Source organism: Triticum urartu, chromosome 4A (assembly GCF_056163025.1).
Source record: "Triticum urartu cultivar PI428250 chromosome 4A, HENAU_Tu73, whole genome shotgun sequence".
Lineage (NCBI taxonomy): Eukaryota > Viridiplantae > Streptophyta > Magnoliopsida > Poales > Poaceae > Triticum > Triticum urartu.
The window spans coordinates 415,240,440-415,259,439 of record NC_141876.1 but is presented as its reverse complement, the minus strand read 5'-3'; the positions used below and the strand labels follow the sequence as shown (position 1 = coordinate 415,259,439).

Sequence of the window (19,000 nt, the reverse complement as noted above, 5' to 3'; positions counted from 1 at the left end):
TTGTCCAAAAAATTTACCGCAGCATGTTACTGCCATGTCATGACACCGTGCCAAGTTTCATGATTTTCAGGCATGTTTTGAATTTACAGGAATTAAAAAACCAAGTTTCTCAATCTTTCTAGCCGAGCCACGACGCCCAGATGTTTGAATTTCATTCCCATTTCTTGCAAGGGACCTAGAAATTCGCCCAAAGACACACATGTGATTTTTGAACAAACTTTGGTGCACTCGAACATGTGCTTGTAGTTCAAATTTGAATTATGCACATTAAATGCCCAGAAACTTAATTAATGCATAAAAATGCCAAACAAATCCGGAATAATTCCAAATTTAAACACGACACTCATGTACTAGTTGCATGTTCACTGTACATAAATGTTCTAGCAATTCAAACACCATCCTTTCCCTCCGTAACATCATTTTGTCTTTCAAAACATAATGAAAAAATCAAGTATACCACAAACAATTTACTAGAAAGAATCGTGTGGGATGCGATATAAAATATCTTGGCGCACCGTCTTGTCTGGCTTATGCAGGAAGCTTCGTCGTCTACAATCCATCGCCCCCGCTTGAACCACACTTGCGCGCCACTTTCTCGCGGCACCGAGCGAAATTGTTTTGCCACCGTGGAAATATCTATCTCCCCACCCCTCCCTCCCACCAAAAGCCACATTTCCACTGTTTCTCCTTACTTTCCAAGTTCAAACCTTCACTACTGCTTACTGGCAGCTCAGCCTCCTCGCTGGCGACCCTTCTTCTTGCAGCATCGCCTCCTCGCCGACGACCCTTCTTCTTGCTGCGTGGCCTCCTCGCCGCCGACCCTTCTTCTTGCTGCACGGCCTCGTCGATATGGTCAGGTAATCCACACCCCACCCACACCATCCTCCTCCTTTCCCGTCCCACATGCCCCGACCTACGGCGCTACATGATACGTCTCCAACGTATCTATAATTTTTGATTGCTCCATGCTATATTATCTACTGTTTTGGACATTATTGGGCTTTATTATACACATTTATATTATTTTTGGGACTAACCTATTAACCGGAGGCCTAGCCCAGAATAGTTGTTTTTTTGCCTATTTTAGGGTTTCAAAGAAAAGGAATATCAAACGCAGTCCAAACGGAACGAAACCTTCGGGAACGTGATTTTTTGAACGAACAAGATCCAGGAGACTTGGACCCTACGTCAAGCAACCAACAAGGAGGCCACGAGGTAGGGGGCGCGCCTACCCCCCCCCCCCCCCAAGCGCGCCCTCCACCCTCGTGGGCCCCCTGTTGCTCCACCGACGTACTTCTTCCTCCTATATATACCTACGTACCCCCAAACGATCAGATACGGAGCCAAAACCCTAATTCCACCACCGTAACTTTCTGTATCCACGAGATCCCATCTTGGGGCCTGTTCCGGAGCTCCGTCGGAGGGGGCATCGATCATGGAGGGCTTCTACATCAACACCATAGCCCTTCCGATGAAGTGTGAGTAGTTTACCTCAAACCTTCAGGTCCATAGTTATTAGCTAGATGGCTTCTTCTCTCTTTTTGGATCTCAATACAAAGTTCTCCCCCTCTCTTGTGGAGATCTATTCGATGTAATGTTCTTTTGCGGTGTGTTTGTTGAGACCGCTGAATTGTGGGTTTATGATCAAGTTTATCTATGAACAATATTTGAATCTTCTCTGAATTCTTTTATGTATGATTGGTTATCTTTGCAAGTCTCTTCGAATTATCAGTTTGGTTTGGCCTACTACATTGATCTTTCTTGCAATGGGAGAAGTGCTTAGCTTTGGGTTCAATCTTGCGGTGTCCTTTCCCAGTGACAGTAGGGGCAGCAAGGCACGTATTGTATTGTTGCCATCGAGGATAACAAGATGGGGTTTTTATCATATTTCATGAATTTATCCCTCTACATCATGTCATCTTGCTTAAGGCGTTACTCTGTTCTTATGAACTTAATACTCTAGATGCATGCTGGATAGCGGTCGATGTGTGGAGTAATAGTAGTAGATGCGGGCAGGAGTCGGTCTACTTGTCTTGGACGTGATGCCTATATACATGATCATACCTAGATATTCTCATAACTATGCTCAATTCTGTCAATTGCTCAACAGTAATTCATTCACCCACCGTAAAATACTTATGCTCTTGAGAGAAGCCACTAGTGAAACCTATGGCCCCCGAGTCTATCTCCATCATATTAATCTTCCAACACTTAGTTATTTTCATTGCCTTTTATTTTACTTTGCATCTTTATCATAAAAATACCAAAAATTATTATCTTATCATATCTATCAGATCTCACTCTCGTAAGTGACCGTGTAGGGATTGCCAACCCCTTATCGCGTTGGTTGCGAGGATTTATTTGTTTTGTGCAGGTGCGAGGGACTAGCGCATAGCCTCCTACTGGATTGATACCTTGGTTCTCAAAAACTGAGGGAAATACTTACGCTACTTTGCTGCATCACCCTTTCCTCTTCAAGGGAGAACCAACGCATTGCTCAAGAGGTAGCACTACACCTTCCGCCGAAATCACTGTCCCCCTCCTCCAATTAAGAGCCGCCCACAGCCATTTTGCACGCAGTATAACGTGGAGCTCAGTAGCATGCGGTCGCACGCGCACACGAGGATGCTATGGCTGCCATGTGTGCCGATCGCCAAATCTTGGAGGAGCACCTCGTCTTCGAGGCCACCGTCGACATCGCCATGTGGTTGTCTACTTTAAAATACAGTTCGTGATGTTTTCTCGAGGCCACCACCAGTGCCTTCTAGTGATTTGTCCTCTGTAATATTAATATGCAATCTGATGTTCAGTTAACAGTTTGGTCCTCTGAAATGTAATGTTCAGTTAACACTTTGGTCCAACAATTGCTACATTTTGTAGTAATGTTCTCAAGCATTCTTTGTTTTGTTAACTGTCTTATCTTCTAGTACATATTTCTATTCTGCAATGTCATGCTCAGTTAACTATTTTGGTTCATTTGGTCTGTTGTCCATTTAACTGTTTAGTTCAGTTCTACAATTGATTTTCATTTGTTGCGGGTACAATTTTGTATTGTTATGCATGTGAAATAAATCGAATTTGGTTGTACTCAATACATATTCTATTGATAGTATGGCAACTCTCAGTTAACCTGATCAAGATCTTCCTTATGTGTGCTGCAGGGAAACAATGGGAGACACTGCAGTTTACCATCGAGGTTTGTTCAAGCATGGTCCTTTGGCTAATAGCACATTATTGTGCAGTTGCAGGAATCATTCTAATATTTAGGTTTCTTACAATTTGGTCTTGCACATGTAGGTCCTGCTGTTAGAGGCTTAGACCCACTGTTTGACCCATTTTGCATATGGGGAAATTAGATATCCATGAATATTAATCAAGTCAAGAAACTTAGAAAGATTGTTAGGATGAAGAAACTTGCAATGAATAATAGCAAGATCTTTTTGCACAATGAAGAAGACATCAGTCAACTATAGGATGGTACTAACTCTTTTACCTTGTTTTTACCCCTTGCGCCATTTCAAAATTTATAACAGCGATTTATGCATATCTTTGTTTTCAGTACTTTTCAAAGCAGTTCACCGATGATTACCTCTCAAACCACCTGCATGGTCAAGAGGCGAGGAAGGTATTCATTCAATACCCACGGTACAATATTGAAGTCTTGCTGAAGAGGACGAAGGTTGGGCGGGCAATTATCCATAGCCACTGGCCTAAAGTTGCAAGGACATTCAACATCATTGAAGGCTCAATATTTGCCTTCCGCTTCTGCAGTTTCCCAGATGAGATTCATATGTCTATTTACCGTGTATGATGCTACTTTCTAAAGGTTTTTGATGTTGCCTGTAAAACTTGGTGTTGTTGTGTAATGGCGTAACTGAGTGCCGAAGCTATCTGATGTAATTCGATTATGAAATCCTGGTTGTTGTTATACGGATATGAAATATCTGGTGTGTTTTATGAGAAATATCAATTTGATTAGTACATGGATTATCAATAATAGGCTAATTACCTTGCTTATTGGGGTTTTCTATTGCAGACGCTTACTCAGACAACACCGTGGGTGATGAACTCAAACAACCCGCACGGTTACTAGAAAGTAGGCGTGTTCGATCAACTAACAATCACACATGGCTTCCAGCAGAGAACTGTTTGCGTTAGGCCACCTTGCACAAACGTTTCCACACGTGTGTGATATACATACGAACGGAAATGATTTTCTGGGATTCACCGTGTGGGATGTACATACGAACGGAAACAATTGGGTTTCGATACCCCGCCAGATCGCACACGAGCTCATTTTGTGTGCCAGGAGGGCCTATCCCAGACGGTTTCTGGGTCGTGTGGGAAGGACCCCCCTATCTCCCATACTTGGCGACGGTTCCAAATGCCATCGCGGAAAGGGGTTAAAAACTGTTTGTATAGCACGTCGTTGTACCAGTGTATGGATTAGTACTATGAAATCAATTAAGGTATCTATTTGTGGACAAGTACTATGAAATGTTGAACTATCTATTTGTGGACTAGTATTATGAAATGCTGAAGTGTTGCTGTCATTGTTGCTACTATGTTGATGTTTTGTTGCTGATGTGTTGTCATTGTTGCAAGAGATCTGGTGTTGTTGTTTAACTAAATTTTGTGTGCATTTGTCAGATAATTGAATTTTGCGAGTTAACTAAATTTTGAGAGTTATCTATGTCAATCAAAATCCATTTAACCATTTTCTATGTCTTTTGTCAGTAAACTGTTAGCGCTCTAAAAATGCATATGTGGTTAGCTGCTCGATAAACAAATTCGGTTACAAATTAAGTTCAATTTCAAACCTGACGCAAATTCAAATATCTAGAAATACATTTAAGAACAACATCAGATCAATCAAAATCGTCCAACATCTCGTTAAGCTTTCTTATTTTCTCCTTGGTGTCCTCTTTATGTTTGAACAAGTCACCAATCATGTACTCAAGCTTCCTCTTCTCTTGCTTTAATTGACCCCTCTCTCCAATGACTTGGTCCCTCTCCTGCATTACTTGGTCTCTCTCTTTTTCTGCCTTAGCCCTGAATACCTGATGAATGCTTGTTACTGTTTTTTCATTCGTCTTCTTCTTCTCAAGATCTTCCTTAAGATTAGTCAGAGCAAGTTGCGTGCTGCCTAATTGGCTAATTGCCTGCTCCTCTCAGCCACCATCTTAGCAAAATCAAGCCTGAAATTTCTTAGCTCTTTTTCCATCTTTTTTTCTCTTCAGATCTTCAAGTTTTCTTTAGCATTCAGAACATTTTGTCTAAGCCTCTGTTTTGTCTCCTCATCATACATGCTCCATATCCTAGCTAGGCTCGTCTTCATAGCATCAGGCCACTCAGGTTCAACCCACTCCACATAGTTGCATCTAGGTACTTCCTATCAATTTAAACCAAACATAAATTCAGTTAACTAAAATGGGTGGTGCTACTAAACATAGCACATGAATGGCATACAAAATGTCCACTACTCAAGAAATAACTAAAATTTAAACTTAACTGGACCTTTTGCTTTATTTGAATTTTCTGAACTTTTGACATTTTGACTGAATTTGTACTAACCTTCTGTGCACAGGCTACGAACATCCTGCTAGTATCAACTGATTCAAGTGCCACAAACTTATCACACAAAGATACATGCTCACATGTAAAGCTAGGCAGATATGTCGCCATGCCTCTCCATTCCTCACATAAGATTGTGGTAGGAGGATAAAACAAATACAAATTGTATTCAATCCACATATGGAGAAGAGAAACCCTAGCTGCTTGTTAACCCTAGATGCGTGGAGGAGATGACCAACCTTGCTGGTCACCGAGTCATCTTCAGAAGAGCTAGGGAGATCATCCCACGACACCATGGTTGCCGCTGGAGACCAGAGGAGGAGGAAGAGAAGGGGAACAAGTGGTGGTGGATCTGGTGGTGGAAGAAAAGCGATGAAGATGAAGCTAGTGGCATGTGTGGAGGAAGAAAAGGTGGATCTGGTGGTGGTGGACCAAAGCCACACGTAGAGTGCACGTTGTAGGGTGCCAATGTGCATGTACATGGTTGCTCTTTAGTTCATTTCAGTTCAGAAAAGACAAAGTATCTGTGCATGGCTCAGTTAACTGAATCTTTTTTAGTTAAGTTCAGTTACATTTTAGCTCAGTTAACTGAATCTTTTCCAGTTAAGTTCGGTGCCATGCTATATGGTTGTCCATATTTGCAATAGAGCTAAGGTATCAAGATAAAAAATTCAAATGACAACAATTTGGAAGAATAACCCTTCAGCCTACAATTTCAAATGACAACAAATTGGAAGAATAAACATTGACACTGCAATCTTCATATTACTTGATAGATTATCCATTACAACCATACAACCAACATAACATAATGTATGCTCAATTAAGAACACCTTCACCTGAGACACCTACTCATTTATCAACATCTCACTTCTTCATAATTAAGATGAAAGACATCACACAAAGCACCACAACACTAGCCATAACAAGCTTTAGTAGTAGTAGGATCCCTCTACCTAATCCATGTAGCATAGCAACTTGCTGCTTGGTAGCGAAGTTATTCTCACTAGGGTTGCCAAAATTAACTCTGCCTGCAATGCCTCTTCCAGCCAAGCCCCTTCCAACTAAGTTTCTTCCTGCCATTGAGTCAATCCTCTTCCTCTCAAGCTCTTCCCTTCTGTCCTCAGTTGCACCTATTGCATCTACAACAGCATTACCAACAAGAGCCCTAGTTTCAACCAGATGCTACACATATTCTAACTCCTAGCGTCAGAAATCACAGGTGACCTAGGAATAAGAAAGATACATCTTTATTTCAGAAGAACCAAAGCAATGCCATATGTGAAAATGACTGAAATAGTTATGTTAATTGTAAAAGTCCAGTTAACCTGGTTATTCTAAATAAACCACAACAAACTAAAGTTCAGTTAACTTGGAACATATGAACCACCGAAAATGTGTACAAGATGGCTGAAAAACTTCAGTTAACATGAAAATGTTCAGTTGACTAGTAAATTTGCAGTAGCCACAACTAGTTCAGTTAACTCCAATAGTTAAGTTAAGACTACTATCAATGAATCATATCAAGTTTTGTGAAAGAATCATAGCATCTACCTAGTAAGTAAACAAAATTAGTTAACTAATTTTTTCAGCAAACTAAGTAAGCAGAGCAAAATCATGGCTACTAAGCAAGCAGAACATATATCATGCCAACTATAACAACAAGTAGGGCAGCAGCATCGTTAGAGGAAACAGATCAAGATAGCTTACAATGTGGTTGCTGCACTTGTAAAAAACCCAACCATCATGCTCATCGGTGCTAGAGCGGTAGAACTTCACAGGGTCGCCACAATCGGGGCAACATATCAATGGCACATCAACAGGGTGCCCACACAGTCCCGAGCGGACGGAGCTCGCAGATGACATGTCGACCACACCGTCGGCGAGGGGGCAGTAGATCCAGGCGGCGGCACTCCTATGGCAGCCAGGCGGCGGCAGCTTAGGGCAGCGGTAGTGGCTGCGGCGGCGGCGGTGGAGGCCGGCGACGGCGACGAGGGAATTTTGGGGACTAGGGTTCGAGAGTGGAGAGAAGAGGAGAGCGGTCCAACTAGGGCGAGGTGTGGGGGCGGTTGACCAGGTGTGGTCCGACCAGGTGAGGTGCGAAATGTTAATTACAAATTTTTTGCAAAAAAGAAAACCCGAATCGAATGGACGAGACCAGGTGCTGATGAGTTGGTGGTCAACGCACGCGTGGACAAGCCAACTGCCAAATCAGCGTGTGTGTATAAGAAATCATACATTGGACCATATGTGAACCCCGAGACAAGTTTAGTCACTGTATTTCGGGTATTTCTAACTACATGACTAAATTGAGCAATGCGACAAATATGAGTACCTCCAGCAAAAATTTCTCATAAAAACAACGCATAAGATGGAGGGAGTAATTTTTTTATAAAAAAGGCTATGCTACACGTCGGCCGGCGAATTCTTTTAAAAAATCCGTCGCCTTGTGAGCCGTTCGATAAGGTGATGCAAGCAGTTTGTAGTTTTCTTCTCTTTTCTAATTTTCTACAATAAGAGTTTCAGAAGAAAAAAATTCTGCAATAAGACCCTTGTTGCAAAATGTCTTCTTCTATGATTTTTTGTAACAAAACTCATGTTGCAAAAACATTTCTTTAATTTCCTGCAACAAGATCTTTATTGCAAAATTGCAACAACATCTCTAGCCGCTGCATCTAATTTTTTGCAATAAGACTCTTGTTGCACAAATTGCAACAATATCTCCGGCCGCGTCGCACACTTGCATAGAGTCTTGTTGCAAAAATTGCAACAGCATCTCCGGCCGCGTCGCACATCTGCACAGTCGTCATTCGCTGCCATCATTCCACAGCAAAGTCGTTGTTGCAGAAAACATGTATTGCAAGTGTTATTGCAAAGAACGATGCAGGGTCAGGCGCGTAATGGATTTGGACGTACGTGTGCGGTGATGTGGTTGTTGCCGGCGTCGGTGGTGACAGGAGACGGCAAAGTTCATGGTGCTCCACGACCGATATAGCTGATCTTGCCGGCGTGGCAGATCTCGCCGGTGGGGAGGTGTTTGGAGGCGGAAATCAAACATGGATGCGATCACTAGTTGCGCGGAGACAGAAGGGGTGGTTCTCCATCCTGTGATTAACAGTGCATCGGACGGACAGGGAGACGGCAGACGCTCGCATAGGATGAGTCAGCTGAAGGTGAAGGTTTCCTAAAAACAACGCATAGGATGGATTGAGTAATTTTTTCTCCGGTTACGACGCACACACCCGCTCGCCATGCGCCTCCCGTCGGTTCGCTTCCTGCCGTCGAGTGCGGCGCCGGCGGTGGTGGCCGCGAACGCGCGCATCGCCTGGATGGCGCGCGCGGGGAACATGGAGGGCGCCCGCGCGACGTTCGAGGCCATGCCCCTCCGCACCACCGCTTCCTACAACGCCCTCATCGCCGGCTACTTCCGTAACCACCTCCCGGAGGCCGCCCTCGGCCTCTTCCGCCGCATGCCCTCCCGCGATCTCGGCTCCTACAACGCTCTCATCTCCGGCTTCTCCCTCCGCCGTCACACCCTCCCTGATGCGGCGGCCGCGCTCGCCTCCATCCCCTTACCCCCCTCAGTCGTCTCCTTCACCTCCCTCCTGCGCGGGTACGTGCGCCACGGCTTCCTGGCAGACGCCATCCGCCTGTTCCACCAGATGCCCGAGCGCAACCACATCTCCTACACGGTTATGCTGGGTGGTTTTATTGATGCCGGCCATCTCGACGAGGCCCGCAAGCTGTTCGACGAAATGCCTGACAAGGACGTCGTTGCACGAACTGCCATGCTATCTGGGTACTGCCAGGTTGGCCGAATTGCCGAGGCACGCCTGCTGTTTGATGATATGCCGAAGAGGAATGTTGTGTCATGGACTGCAATGATATCTGGATACTCTCAAAACGGGAAGCTTAACCTTGCACGGAAGCTTTTTGAGGTGATGCCTGATCGCAATGAGGTGTCATGGACTGCTATGTTAGTCGGGTACATACAGGCTGGACATATCGAGGATGCCGAGCAGCTGTTTAATGCAATGCCAGAGCACCCAGTGGCTGCCTGCAATGCGATGATGGTTGGGTTTGGGCAGCGCGGGATGGTGGATGCTGCCAAGGCAGTGTTTGAGAGAATGCAAGAGAAGGATGATGGTACGTGGAGTGCAATGATTAAAGCGTATGAGCAGAATGAGTTCTTGATTGAGGCATTGTCTACTTTCCGTGATATGTCATGGAGAGGTATCCGTCCAAACTACCCATCAGTCATTAGCATCCTTACTGTGTGTTCGGCACTAGCTATTCTCAATTATGGAAGGGAGGTGCATGCTGCAATGCTGAGATGCTCCTTTGACATGGACGTCTCTACTGTCTCAGCATTAATCACAATGTACATCAAATGTGGAAATTTGGATAAAGCTAATAGGGTCTTCAATATGTTTGAGCCCAAAGATGTCGTGATGTGGAACTCGATGATCACTGGTTATGCTCAACATGGGTTGGGGGAGGAAGCACTTGGCATATTTAATGACATGACGATTGCAGGAATGGCACCTGATGGGATTACTTATATAGGAGTCCTCACTGCTTGTAGCTATACCGGGAAAGTAAAAGTAGGGAGGGAAATTTTCAATTCTATGTGTAAGAATTCTGCCATCCGACCAGGAGCGGAGCATTACTCTTGTATGGTTGATTTGCTTGGTCGAGCTGGACTTGTAGATGAAGCATTGGATTTGATTAAGAACATGCCAGTTGAAGCCGATGCTATCATCTGGGGAGCACTGATGGGTGCCTGTAGGATGCACAAGAATGCTGAGATTGCCGAGCTTGCTGCAAAGAAGCTATTAGAGCTAGAGCCCGAGAGTGCTGGACCATATGTTTTGCTCTCTCACATTTATACATCCATTGGGAGGTGGGAAGATGCTTCTAAGATGCGGAAATTCATTAGCTCAAGGAATTTAAACAAGTCTACAGGCTGTAGTTGGATAGAGTACGACAAGAGGGTGCACCTCTTCACATCTGGTGATATATTAGCACACCCAGAGCATGCTATTATCCTTAAGATGTTGGAGAAACTAGATGGTCTACTGATGGAATCTGGTTACTCAGCTGACGGAAGCTTTGTGCTCCATGATATAGACGAAGAGCAAAAACTTCATAGCTTGCGATATCATAGTGAGAGGCAGGCTGTGGCGTATGGACTTTTGAAAGTTCCAGAAGGAATGCCCATTCGTGTCATGAAGAACCTTAGAGTGTGTGGTGACTGCCATGCTGCTATGAAGTTGATTGGAAAAATAACTTCCAGGGAAATCATACTCAGAGATGCTAATAGGTTCCATCATTTCAAAGACGGATTTTGCTCATGCAAGGACTATTGGTGAGGTGAATGGCAAGGTAGATTCCTTGTCCTACGTCATCTCATCCTGCTATTTGGTAATTCTCAGTATCTGAGTAAAATTACCCTTGGTTACGGAAGTCCTCATTTTGGTGATGCTTCCGCTTTATGTCTCTTATAAGAGTTAGAGCAGTTACCCTTGGGTTCTCCAGTAATAATTCCATTTTGCAGTTATATGCATATCCTATTGATTTCATCATTTGAAGGCTTCAGGATAACTAGTTTAATGGCAGTTTAATTTTCTTATAGGTAACATATTCAGAATCCGGGTTTCATCTGAACATGATTTCATCATCTACTGTGAGCGAACTGCACATGGGGAGCTTGTTCCCTTGAGGTATGTTTGCAACTATGGACGGTAATGTGACTGCTGCTCTAAGCAAGGTCACTTCTTAGAGGTCAGATTATGCTGAGCTAGAACCTGGGTAATCACCTGTTACAGTAAAAACTCCAATTACAAATCATTTTCTACTGCAGGGAGTCACTGTTTTTCAAGAGCAGCATGTTATTCGAATGGGTACAAACCCCAAAAGACAGCTTAAGGTGAAAGTTTTATATATTTTCTATTTAGTTCCTGCCTTTACATGAACCCTGATGTGCACACTCACTTACGTGCATATGTTTTTTCTCACATTGCACTCTTACTTTTGCAGACTGGTGAAGCAGTGGAGTTCGCCTATTGTGATAGGTTTGATAGACAGGAAGAATTAGGACATTCATGACATGGCGGAAGACTGAATATGCTGCGGTGGCAGTCTGATCACAAAATCATTCGTGGAGATTTTGAGTGTGGAACATAGCCCTCAGTTTTTTTACTGTTGGCATGATCCTGTTGGCGACTAATTGGGTACTGTGGTTTCTCAGCACTCAGCAGTTTGTTTGGCAAACAAAGGATCCAGGTGAATCATTCAGCTTCGTTACCCCCCCCCCCCCCCCCCCTTCACCCCTGAACACCATGTTGTACTGCGTTATTATGTATGAAATATATCAGAAGTTTTGAAAAGAGGCAATTAGTTAATCTCTTAATCTGTTGCTCATTTAAATTTTACGTACATCAAAATTGAATTCATCTTGCTGTCCGGTGGATCGGCCAGGTATCACCTCTATGAATTCGCCAAAGGGTGTGTTTGGTTGTGCGCGAACCAAACACAACATCGAAAAACCAAGATAGCGGAGGTGCAGTTACCAGTGCATTTGAAGAATTCTTCTGATAAAATGAACTTCACCTACCATAACTCCACACAAAGCAAGAAATTATCAAAATAATTCAAAAAGGAGATATTAGATTACTTAATAGCACAAACAAAGATCTCGTTCATTTGAAAAACCTTTTGTAAAATAAGTGCAAGCGATTGATTACTTAATACCAACCTCTTAACTTGCATGTCTGATCGCATTATTCCACCAACTCCCGAATTCATTCTATAGTTGTCAGGTAGGAGGATGTTATGTATTTTATGGGCTCTACGTTCTTTCAGAAAACTAAGCTAGCTGACGCTCTAATGCCCTTATAGCCAACGTGGTATATGCCTGCCTTTCTGTTGACACCGGCTTTTGGCATGCACAGAAGTGTTCTCAAGATGATCTTTATCGAGAACTGATCATCATGAAAGTTGTGTGTTTTTCGAGACGAGCAACTTTGCTTTTTCAGATCATCTTAATCTGAGGTCGTATGTGACCTCTAGAGCCAAAAAAGGGTTAAAAAAAACAGGTGCCAAAAACAACTCAGAGGCTCTGGTATTAATTCAAGCCAAAGCAGAAGCGCATGCCGCTCAGAGCCTACTCGGAAGAGGTGAGGAGGCTTTGGGGCACCTCTCTGTGCCAGGGCTTCAGGTGAAAACCTTTGTCTGGCCCTACGGACTTGACAACGGAGACATTTTGCGCCGTTATTGCCCTTTTGGGGTGTTGTCGTGGAGCCCATGTACAGTTGGTTGTGACGTAATGTCTTCAGACTCTCATGTGCTCATTCGCAACATTAGTAGTGCACTTTGCACTTTTTTGTGGTACAATGTTTGAATTTTCCTTTGGTCTGCTTTGTAAGAGGGCTAACTTACTACCTTGTATCGTTCGGTTGTGTGGCTTTATATATAAAGCTGAGTGGAAGCCTATTTTGGGGGCTTCAGGTTACCTGTCAAGTTAAGCTAGGTTTTTAGTTTTTGGACGGGATTTCAAGTCCCTTTCTTATATGAAAGTCTAGAGTCAGAGGCGATGGCCGATTAAACAACAAATAATTGGTCAAATCCATGTACTACTTTATTATATTCTCTTTCTTATCCTGATTGTTGCTTCTCGTTCTTTGGTGTTCTTCGTCTTTGACGAGAGTGAAACACAAGGCCCTAGAGGAGGTTAGGCCGACTTAGGACAGCTCATAGTCGTCATGCTCTGATGGGTCCCTCCCCGATGTGCGAGATTTCGGGTCTTCAAGAGACATAGTTTGTGTGTCCTGCATATCGTGTTCCTGGCGAGGCTCCTTCGGCGATGTGTTAAACGTATTGGACTCGACGTTGAGAGCACACCATGACTGTTCATGTGCGAACACATCTTTTGACGATTCCACTGGGAAGGAAGCTTCGGATGGTCTATCCTGATTGTTGTTGCTACAAAGAGATTGCCATCTAGAAATTGCACTCTAAAAGATAATATGAATTCCCTGTATGTGCAAATAATTCATATGTTAATGTTGTTAGATCCTTTGTAAACTGAAAAACAAAGTTTGTAAACTGGACATTTCATCATGGTTAATGAAAGAAATTAGACTTCACTCCTTTTTCATTCCATAAGGCCATAACACAACATTAGCATTGGTATCAAGGGGCTTAAAATTACTTAGTCAAAAGGCAACAAAAACCAATAGTCACCAAGTTACCCATATAAATTGCAGTGGAAACCAATACCAACTTATGGTTAGATGGTTCGGAAGGGTGATTGCATCCCCAGCCCATCAGGAAATGTTTGATTCTTGCATATCTCATAAATGTGGATTTTTTTAATGGGTGGGTGGCAACGTTCCATTGATAGCGAGGTGTATGTGTTTCTCAAAAAGAGAAAAAAAAAAGTCAGTTTACATTGGATAAACTGGATTGTCAGAATCTACCTTGATACCAAGGCGGCAAAAACAGTACTATCAGGGAAGTGTTTGGGGGGAAAGGAACAGAAAATTCCGGACTCTGCAGCTTCTTGAGTTTCAAGCAATTTGTTTGCTTTGCGGAATCAAATGACCGCTTGAGAATGACAACACGACCCACGCATACTTAACATTTCCATAAGATGTTTGCAACTATTAGCAAAAAAGTAAGGTCCAATTTACACAAGTCACCCCACACGACTCGCTCAATGCACTACTCCATCCTCATTGTCGGGTGCAACATATCAGCTCGGTCGGTAATAGTACCTTTCCACCTTCGAAGGGTTTGAATCAACAAGCAAGAAATACCCTTTTTTTTCTCCAGTTCTTGTTTTAGTTCACTTAACAGATTTTGCTACACACAGAGAAGGAAGCGAAATACATTGAGCAGCTCCCAAGTATCAGTTCAGCAGCCATCATCCCATCGGACTCCATGTTTAGCAGCGAGATAGTAAGCATTAATTGGTCCTTTATCCCCAGCCTCGTAGAGCTCTGGAGCAACCCTCTTCTGGTCGATCTCATGGAGTATAGGTGCCAATACGCTCCATGCAGCAGCTAATTCGTCGCTGCGCATGAACAGATGACTATCGCCATCTAGAACATCCAAAAGAAGATGCTCATATGAATCTGGAACTTCAACGTCGTACCTGCAAAGCATGCATCATGATTCAGTACCAGCTCTCTTGAATACTGTAGATCACAAGATGATCAAAGTGACCTCCATACCTGTCCCTGTAAAGTAGGTTGAGCTCTGAAGCATCCAACTGGAGCCCAAGTCCCGGGACCTTATTGTTGACTTTCAAGAGAATGGCTTCTTCGGGTAGGTCACGTAAAATCAGCTCGTTTGTGTCGAGATCTATGTCATGACCAAAACGTTCACGGTAGATATTGCCAGGGACATGATGAAATTGAATACGAATCTCAGCTCTGAAGGAAATGAAGGATTAAGAATTGTCAGCTATGCTTGATCAGGTAGGTAAGTGGTACATTGTTTTTCTGAAACAGTAAGCATGCAAAGATCTCAATAATGTGCTCAGAGGAGGGTGGGCTATTGAAAATAATACTCCCTCCGGTCCATATTAATTGTCGCTGGTTTAGTACAAACCGGAGGGAGTATGACAAGAGTGTTACCTATGCATACGAAACACTATGCACTTTTACCTTTGGAGAATTCAAAGATTTATGGAAGGTATAATGATGATGATTCCATTATAACAAAAGGATATGATGAGGTGACTGAAATCAGACACTGACTTCTTTTGAGAGTAAGAGATAAACCAGCCAAGACATCTAATGGTAAAAGTTATGGAACTCATTGAGAGTACCTATTCTCCATAAGTCCCATTCCAGTCTTGATCAAAAAAGGCACCCCATCCCACGTGCATTGTCAATGTACATGGCGGCAGCAAAGTGGGTAGGTGTCATTGATTTTGTATATCTGTCAACTTTACCGGAGGTATCTTTGAGTTGACCAAGGACGACATCCTCAATGTCCACTTTTCGAATTGATTTGAGCACCTTCACCTGCATAACATATAGTTTTCTTAATCCTGTAACAAATATTAGCATTTTTTTACTTCCAGGATGGTAAGTGCATGGTTTTCTCTGGTATTAAATTATAGTGCTCTATCGGTTACCTTCTCATCGCGGATATCCTCCCCATCAAGACTAACAGGTGGTTCCATAGCAAATAGTGCTATCGTTTGAAGAATGTGGCTGTGCACTATGTCACGGATTATCCCGTAGTTTCCAAAGTACCTGAAATGACATGGTGGATGAACTAAATGATAGTATAAATGTAAAATGGGAGCACTAATAAAGGACTAAAGTTTCATTAAAAACCCTGAGTAAATTAGAGACTACATTGAAGGTCACAGACCCAGTTGTAAGCTAATCATGCAGCATAAAACCAGGATTAAAACTGGTGCAGTACTAAATTTCCTTTGTTAAGAATTACTCAGTAGGATGAACTTGTGCTAATTTACATAAAACCTGCATAGCCAAAGTTTATATTATTTAGACTGCAAAACAAATGGTGCCTGATGATGATGTAACCTAAAGGGCTTTAGCATTCTTTTATCGATGATGACTTAGTAATTTTTCTTTTTCCCTAAGAGAAATGCCTTCATGTTAACTGACCTCCCTTGTGTTTCTGCTGATGTTTCTTCAGAAAAAACGACCTGTAACAATGCATGCACATTAGCAGTGTGTATGTAAAAATAAAAACATTGGTGAAATGAGCTTATTTCGAAAGTACCTGCACATTGCGTATGTACTTCCTACTCCATAAAGGTTCAAATACCAAATTAGAAAATCTCAAGACAGTGAGATTTTCGATTAGATCCTTCCCCAAAAGATGATCAATTCTGTGTGATATAATGTTTAGCAATAAGATTTAAGGGAAAGAAAGGTGCAGTAAAAACTAGTGACAGGACTTGTAACTTGCATGGATACAAGATGGTCACCGGTAGATTTGCCTCTCTTCAAATCTTGACAGCAAAGACTGTGTTACCCGTTGTGAGGACAAACTAGTGAAGCCAAATGGTTTCTCGATAATTATCCTATTCCAGCCATGCTTAGTTTGGGCACTGTCAGATAATGGCAATGCCACATCAAGAAGTGCCTCTTGGGGAACAGCAAGGTAGAATATCCTGTTTGCTGCACAAGTGCCCTTTGAAACGAGAAATTGGGAATTAACATACAAATCCCAGGTTCAATTATAGCCCTTGAATTCGATCCAACAGAATTTCAGAAGTGTGACATAATCTCACCTCTATCTGTGCCATTTTCGAATTCAGTTTGGCCATCCCATCTATGTTATCATGTCCTGCATCGACATAGTATGTCCTTTTAAGGAATTCATTCAACTTTTCTTCACAGTTTTCACTGCAGCACAACAATATTATAAATATATATCAGATGAAAACTTCCTAAATTTAATAGCATGAAGCTTGGAGTCAAGGTCTGCTACCAAAGAAACGTACTGGTGATCTACCCGACAGGTCAAATTGGCTTCAATCATGGATCTTAAATCCTCGTCTGCTAATGTCTTTCTAGAATATCCAAATATGGCAACATTCTGCAATATAAAGCATTGAAGTTGTGACAGGATGAAATGATAATACAGACAGTTGACAGGCAGTCACTAGATTCGAACTCCCAAAAGTACTCGAAAATCTGATTATTCTGCATCATTATTCACACGTACAACACCACCTCTATTAGCACTAAGCCTAACTATGTATAGGAAAGATGTAACTAATCCTAAATAGAAATTGATCATTCAGCGGGTTGATCACAGATATGGGATTGGAAATCGAAGCTTGTTTGCTAAGGATGGTTCTAAAAAGGGATAAAAATGAAGGCAATCAGATGTTATGACATGTTATGCTCATACCTGAGGAAGAAAACCACTGTAATACAGAGCAAATAGTGCTGGGAAGACTTTACTTCTTGCCAGTTCGCCAGTAGCTCCAATAACAGCAATACAAAGAGATGGTACACTTTCAGGTTGGTCATCAAAATTATCAAACAGAAGAAGGTCTTCCTCTAGTACAGGATGATCAGCTTCAGAGTGGTTGAGTCCCAAATGCATTGAACTTTTGTCATCGATCGAGTTATCTGACATAACAGAGCTTGTATTTGCTGTTTCACCTCCTGTTTCTACATAAAAGGAAGCAATAATGTGTGTGTGTGTGTGTGAAAGCATCTGGATGCAAGCAAATAACCACGGAGAAATTTGTGATGACAGTAGTAAGATAGTATGATAAAAACTAGGGACTAGCATATTTCACAAATAATGCGAACTGAACATAACTTTCAAAGGCATGAAGCAAACTACTGGCATGCACACATGTAAATCTGTGGGAATGATAAGCCAGGAATCTCATAATTTTGATAGATATACTTGAAGTAGCAAATAGCAAGTGGTTTCCGAATACCAACCATCAGCAAGTTGTACATTCCGACGAGTCATCCTTCCAGTCAGCGATGCAACCTTGAAGCAGTCAGGAATTTTACCAACCCCTTGAATTTCCAGCTTTCTCTGAACTTGCGATCCATGCCTCCTCAGGGCCTTGTGGAGCTTCATCTTGGCAGCAATCCAACATTGCGTTCTAAGACTGACAGCAGGTCCTGCAACCTACGTGCAGAAGCATCAAGCAGGCAGTTGATCAGCACTTGAATGTGTCCATGTCTACTACATCGGACACTGACAGTAATTAAACCAAATGCAGAGCAAATAAAAGGCAAGCATCATCTGTAGGCAATATGAGGCAGGATGGTGCTTGGCCGACTCTGTATTCCGTCACCCTCGGGTGCCAGAACGGGCCACAAGAATCACATGCTCGCACACGCATTTCATCGAACATCCTGATAGCAGACAGGAGCGCTCGCCCTTCCATCCACCCCTCTTGGCCCGTAGGAATGACGCATGACGCATCCATGGTCACAGAATCCAGCATAGCACCATAACCATAACAAGTTGGTAAAGGCATTTTATCAAGCAGGTCAAGCGCGCCACAAGGGTGGAAGGAGGCCAAAAGGCACGACGGCCACCAACCACAGGAGCTCTGCTGGAGTACTCACCGGGCTGAAGCGCGCAGCCCCCAACGAAGGCGGCGCTGGAGCTGCTGAAGCCGTCACGGCGAGGACCGTGGTAGCCATACACGGCGTTGGCGCTTCTTTCTCGGTCCGCCGTATCCCGCCCCGCTTCTTTTTAGTCTCACGCCGGTGGCCGGTGCCAGGATCGTGTCAGTCAGGCCCGGCTGATCTGATAGTGATAGACAGCCACGCGACAGTAGCTAGCCGTACGTGTCGTCGGTTTCAGGTATCACGAGGGAGTGGATAGCGACGCTCTGTAGCCGCCCCCGTTGGGATGCACATTTCGCAGTACAGCCAAAAAAAGCCCTAGGAAA

The 19,000-nt window shown here is 43.2% G+C and overlaps 1 protein-coding gene, 1 long non-coding RNA gene and 1 pseudogene across 7 annotated transcripts; 1 reads left to right on the top strand and 2 right to left on the bottom strand.

The window, feature by feature from the left end:
• Positions 1 to 6,313: 6,313 nt before the first annotated feature.
• LOC147976023 (uncharacterized) lies at positions 6,314 to 7,652 on the bottom strand. Of its 2 annotated transcripts, none has more exons than XR_015602110.1 (2): positions 7,285 to 7,652; positions 6,314 to 6,801 (listed from the first exon to the last, which is right to left on the bottom strand). It is a non-coding gene; the product is annotated as an uncharacterized LOC147976023 (long non-coding RNA). The 2 variants fall into 2 exon arrangements; XR_015602109.1 differs by having other exon boundaries at positions 6,314 to 6,716.
• A 957-nt stretch (positions 7,653 to 8,609) lies between these two features.
• LOC125551868 (Pentatricopeptide repeat (PPR) superfamily protein) lies at positions 8,610 to 14,044 on the top strand. Of its 4 annotated transcripts, none has more exons than XM_048715247.2 (4): positions 8,610 to 10,998; positions 11,210 to 11,297; positions 11,438 to 11,503; positions 11,614 to 14,044. In XM_048715247.2, the coding sequence occupies exon 1, from the start codon at positions 8,826 to 8,828 to the stop codon at positions 10,944 to 10,946; it is 2,121 nt and encodes a 706-aa protein (XP_048571204.1). In that variant the 5' UTR covers positions 8,610 to 8,825; the 3' UTR covers positions 10,947 to 10,998; positions 11,210 to 11,297; positions 11,438 to 11,503; positions 11,614 to 14,044. The 4 variants fall into 4 exon arrangements, with proteins under 4 accessions (XP_048571204.1, XP_048571205.1, XP_048571202.1 ...); XM_048715248.2 differs by having other exon boundaries at positions 11,210 to 11,358; XM_048715245.2 differs by having other exon boundaries at positions 8,611 to 10,959.
• A 145-nt stretch (positions 14,045 to 14,189) lies between these two features.
• On the bottom strand, positions 14,190 to 18,964 carry LOC125551869 (inactive glucose-6-phosphate 1-dehydrogenase 4, chloroplastic-like; annotated as a pseudogene). The gene is made up of 12 exons (XR_015601292.1): positions 18,672 to 18,964; positions 18,030 to 18,225; positions 17,482 to 17,747; positions 17,069 to 17,163; positions 16,856 to 16,970; positions 16,550 to 16,755; positions 16,342 to 16,450; positions 16,224 to 16,264; positions 15,722 to 15,842; positions 15,410 to 15,608; positions 14,811 to 15,011; positions 14,190 to 14,731 (listed from the first exon to the last, which is right to left on the bottom strand). The product of XR_015601292.1 is annotated as an inactive glucose-6-phosphate 1-dehydrogenase 4, chloroplastic-like (transcript).
• Between the last annotated feature and the right edge of the window lie 36 nt (positions 18,965 to 19,000).

What these genes read in the sequence shown, in the direction of transcription:
- LOC125551868 (XM_048715247.2), top strand. Translation starts at nt 8,826, where the DNA reads ATGCGCCTCCCGTCGGTTCGCTTCCTGCCGTCGAGTGCGGCGCCGGCG.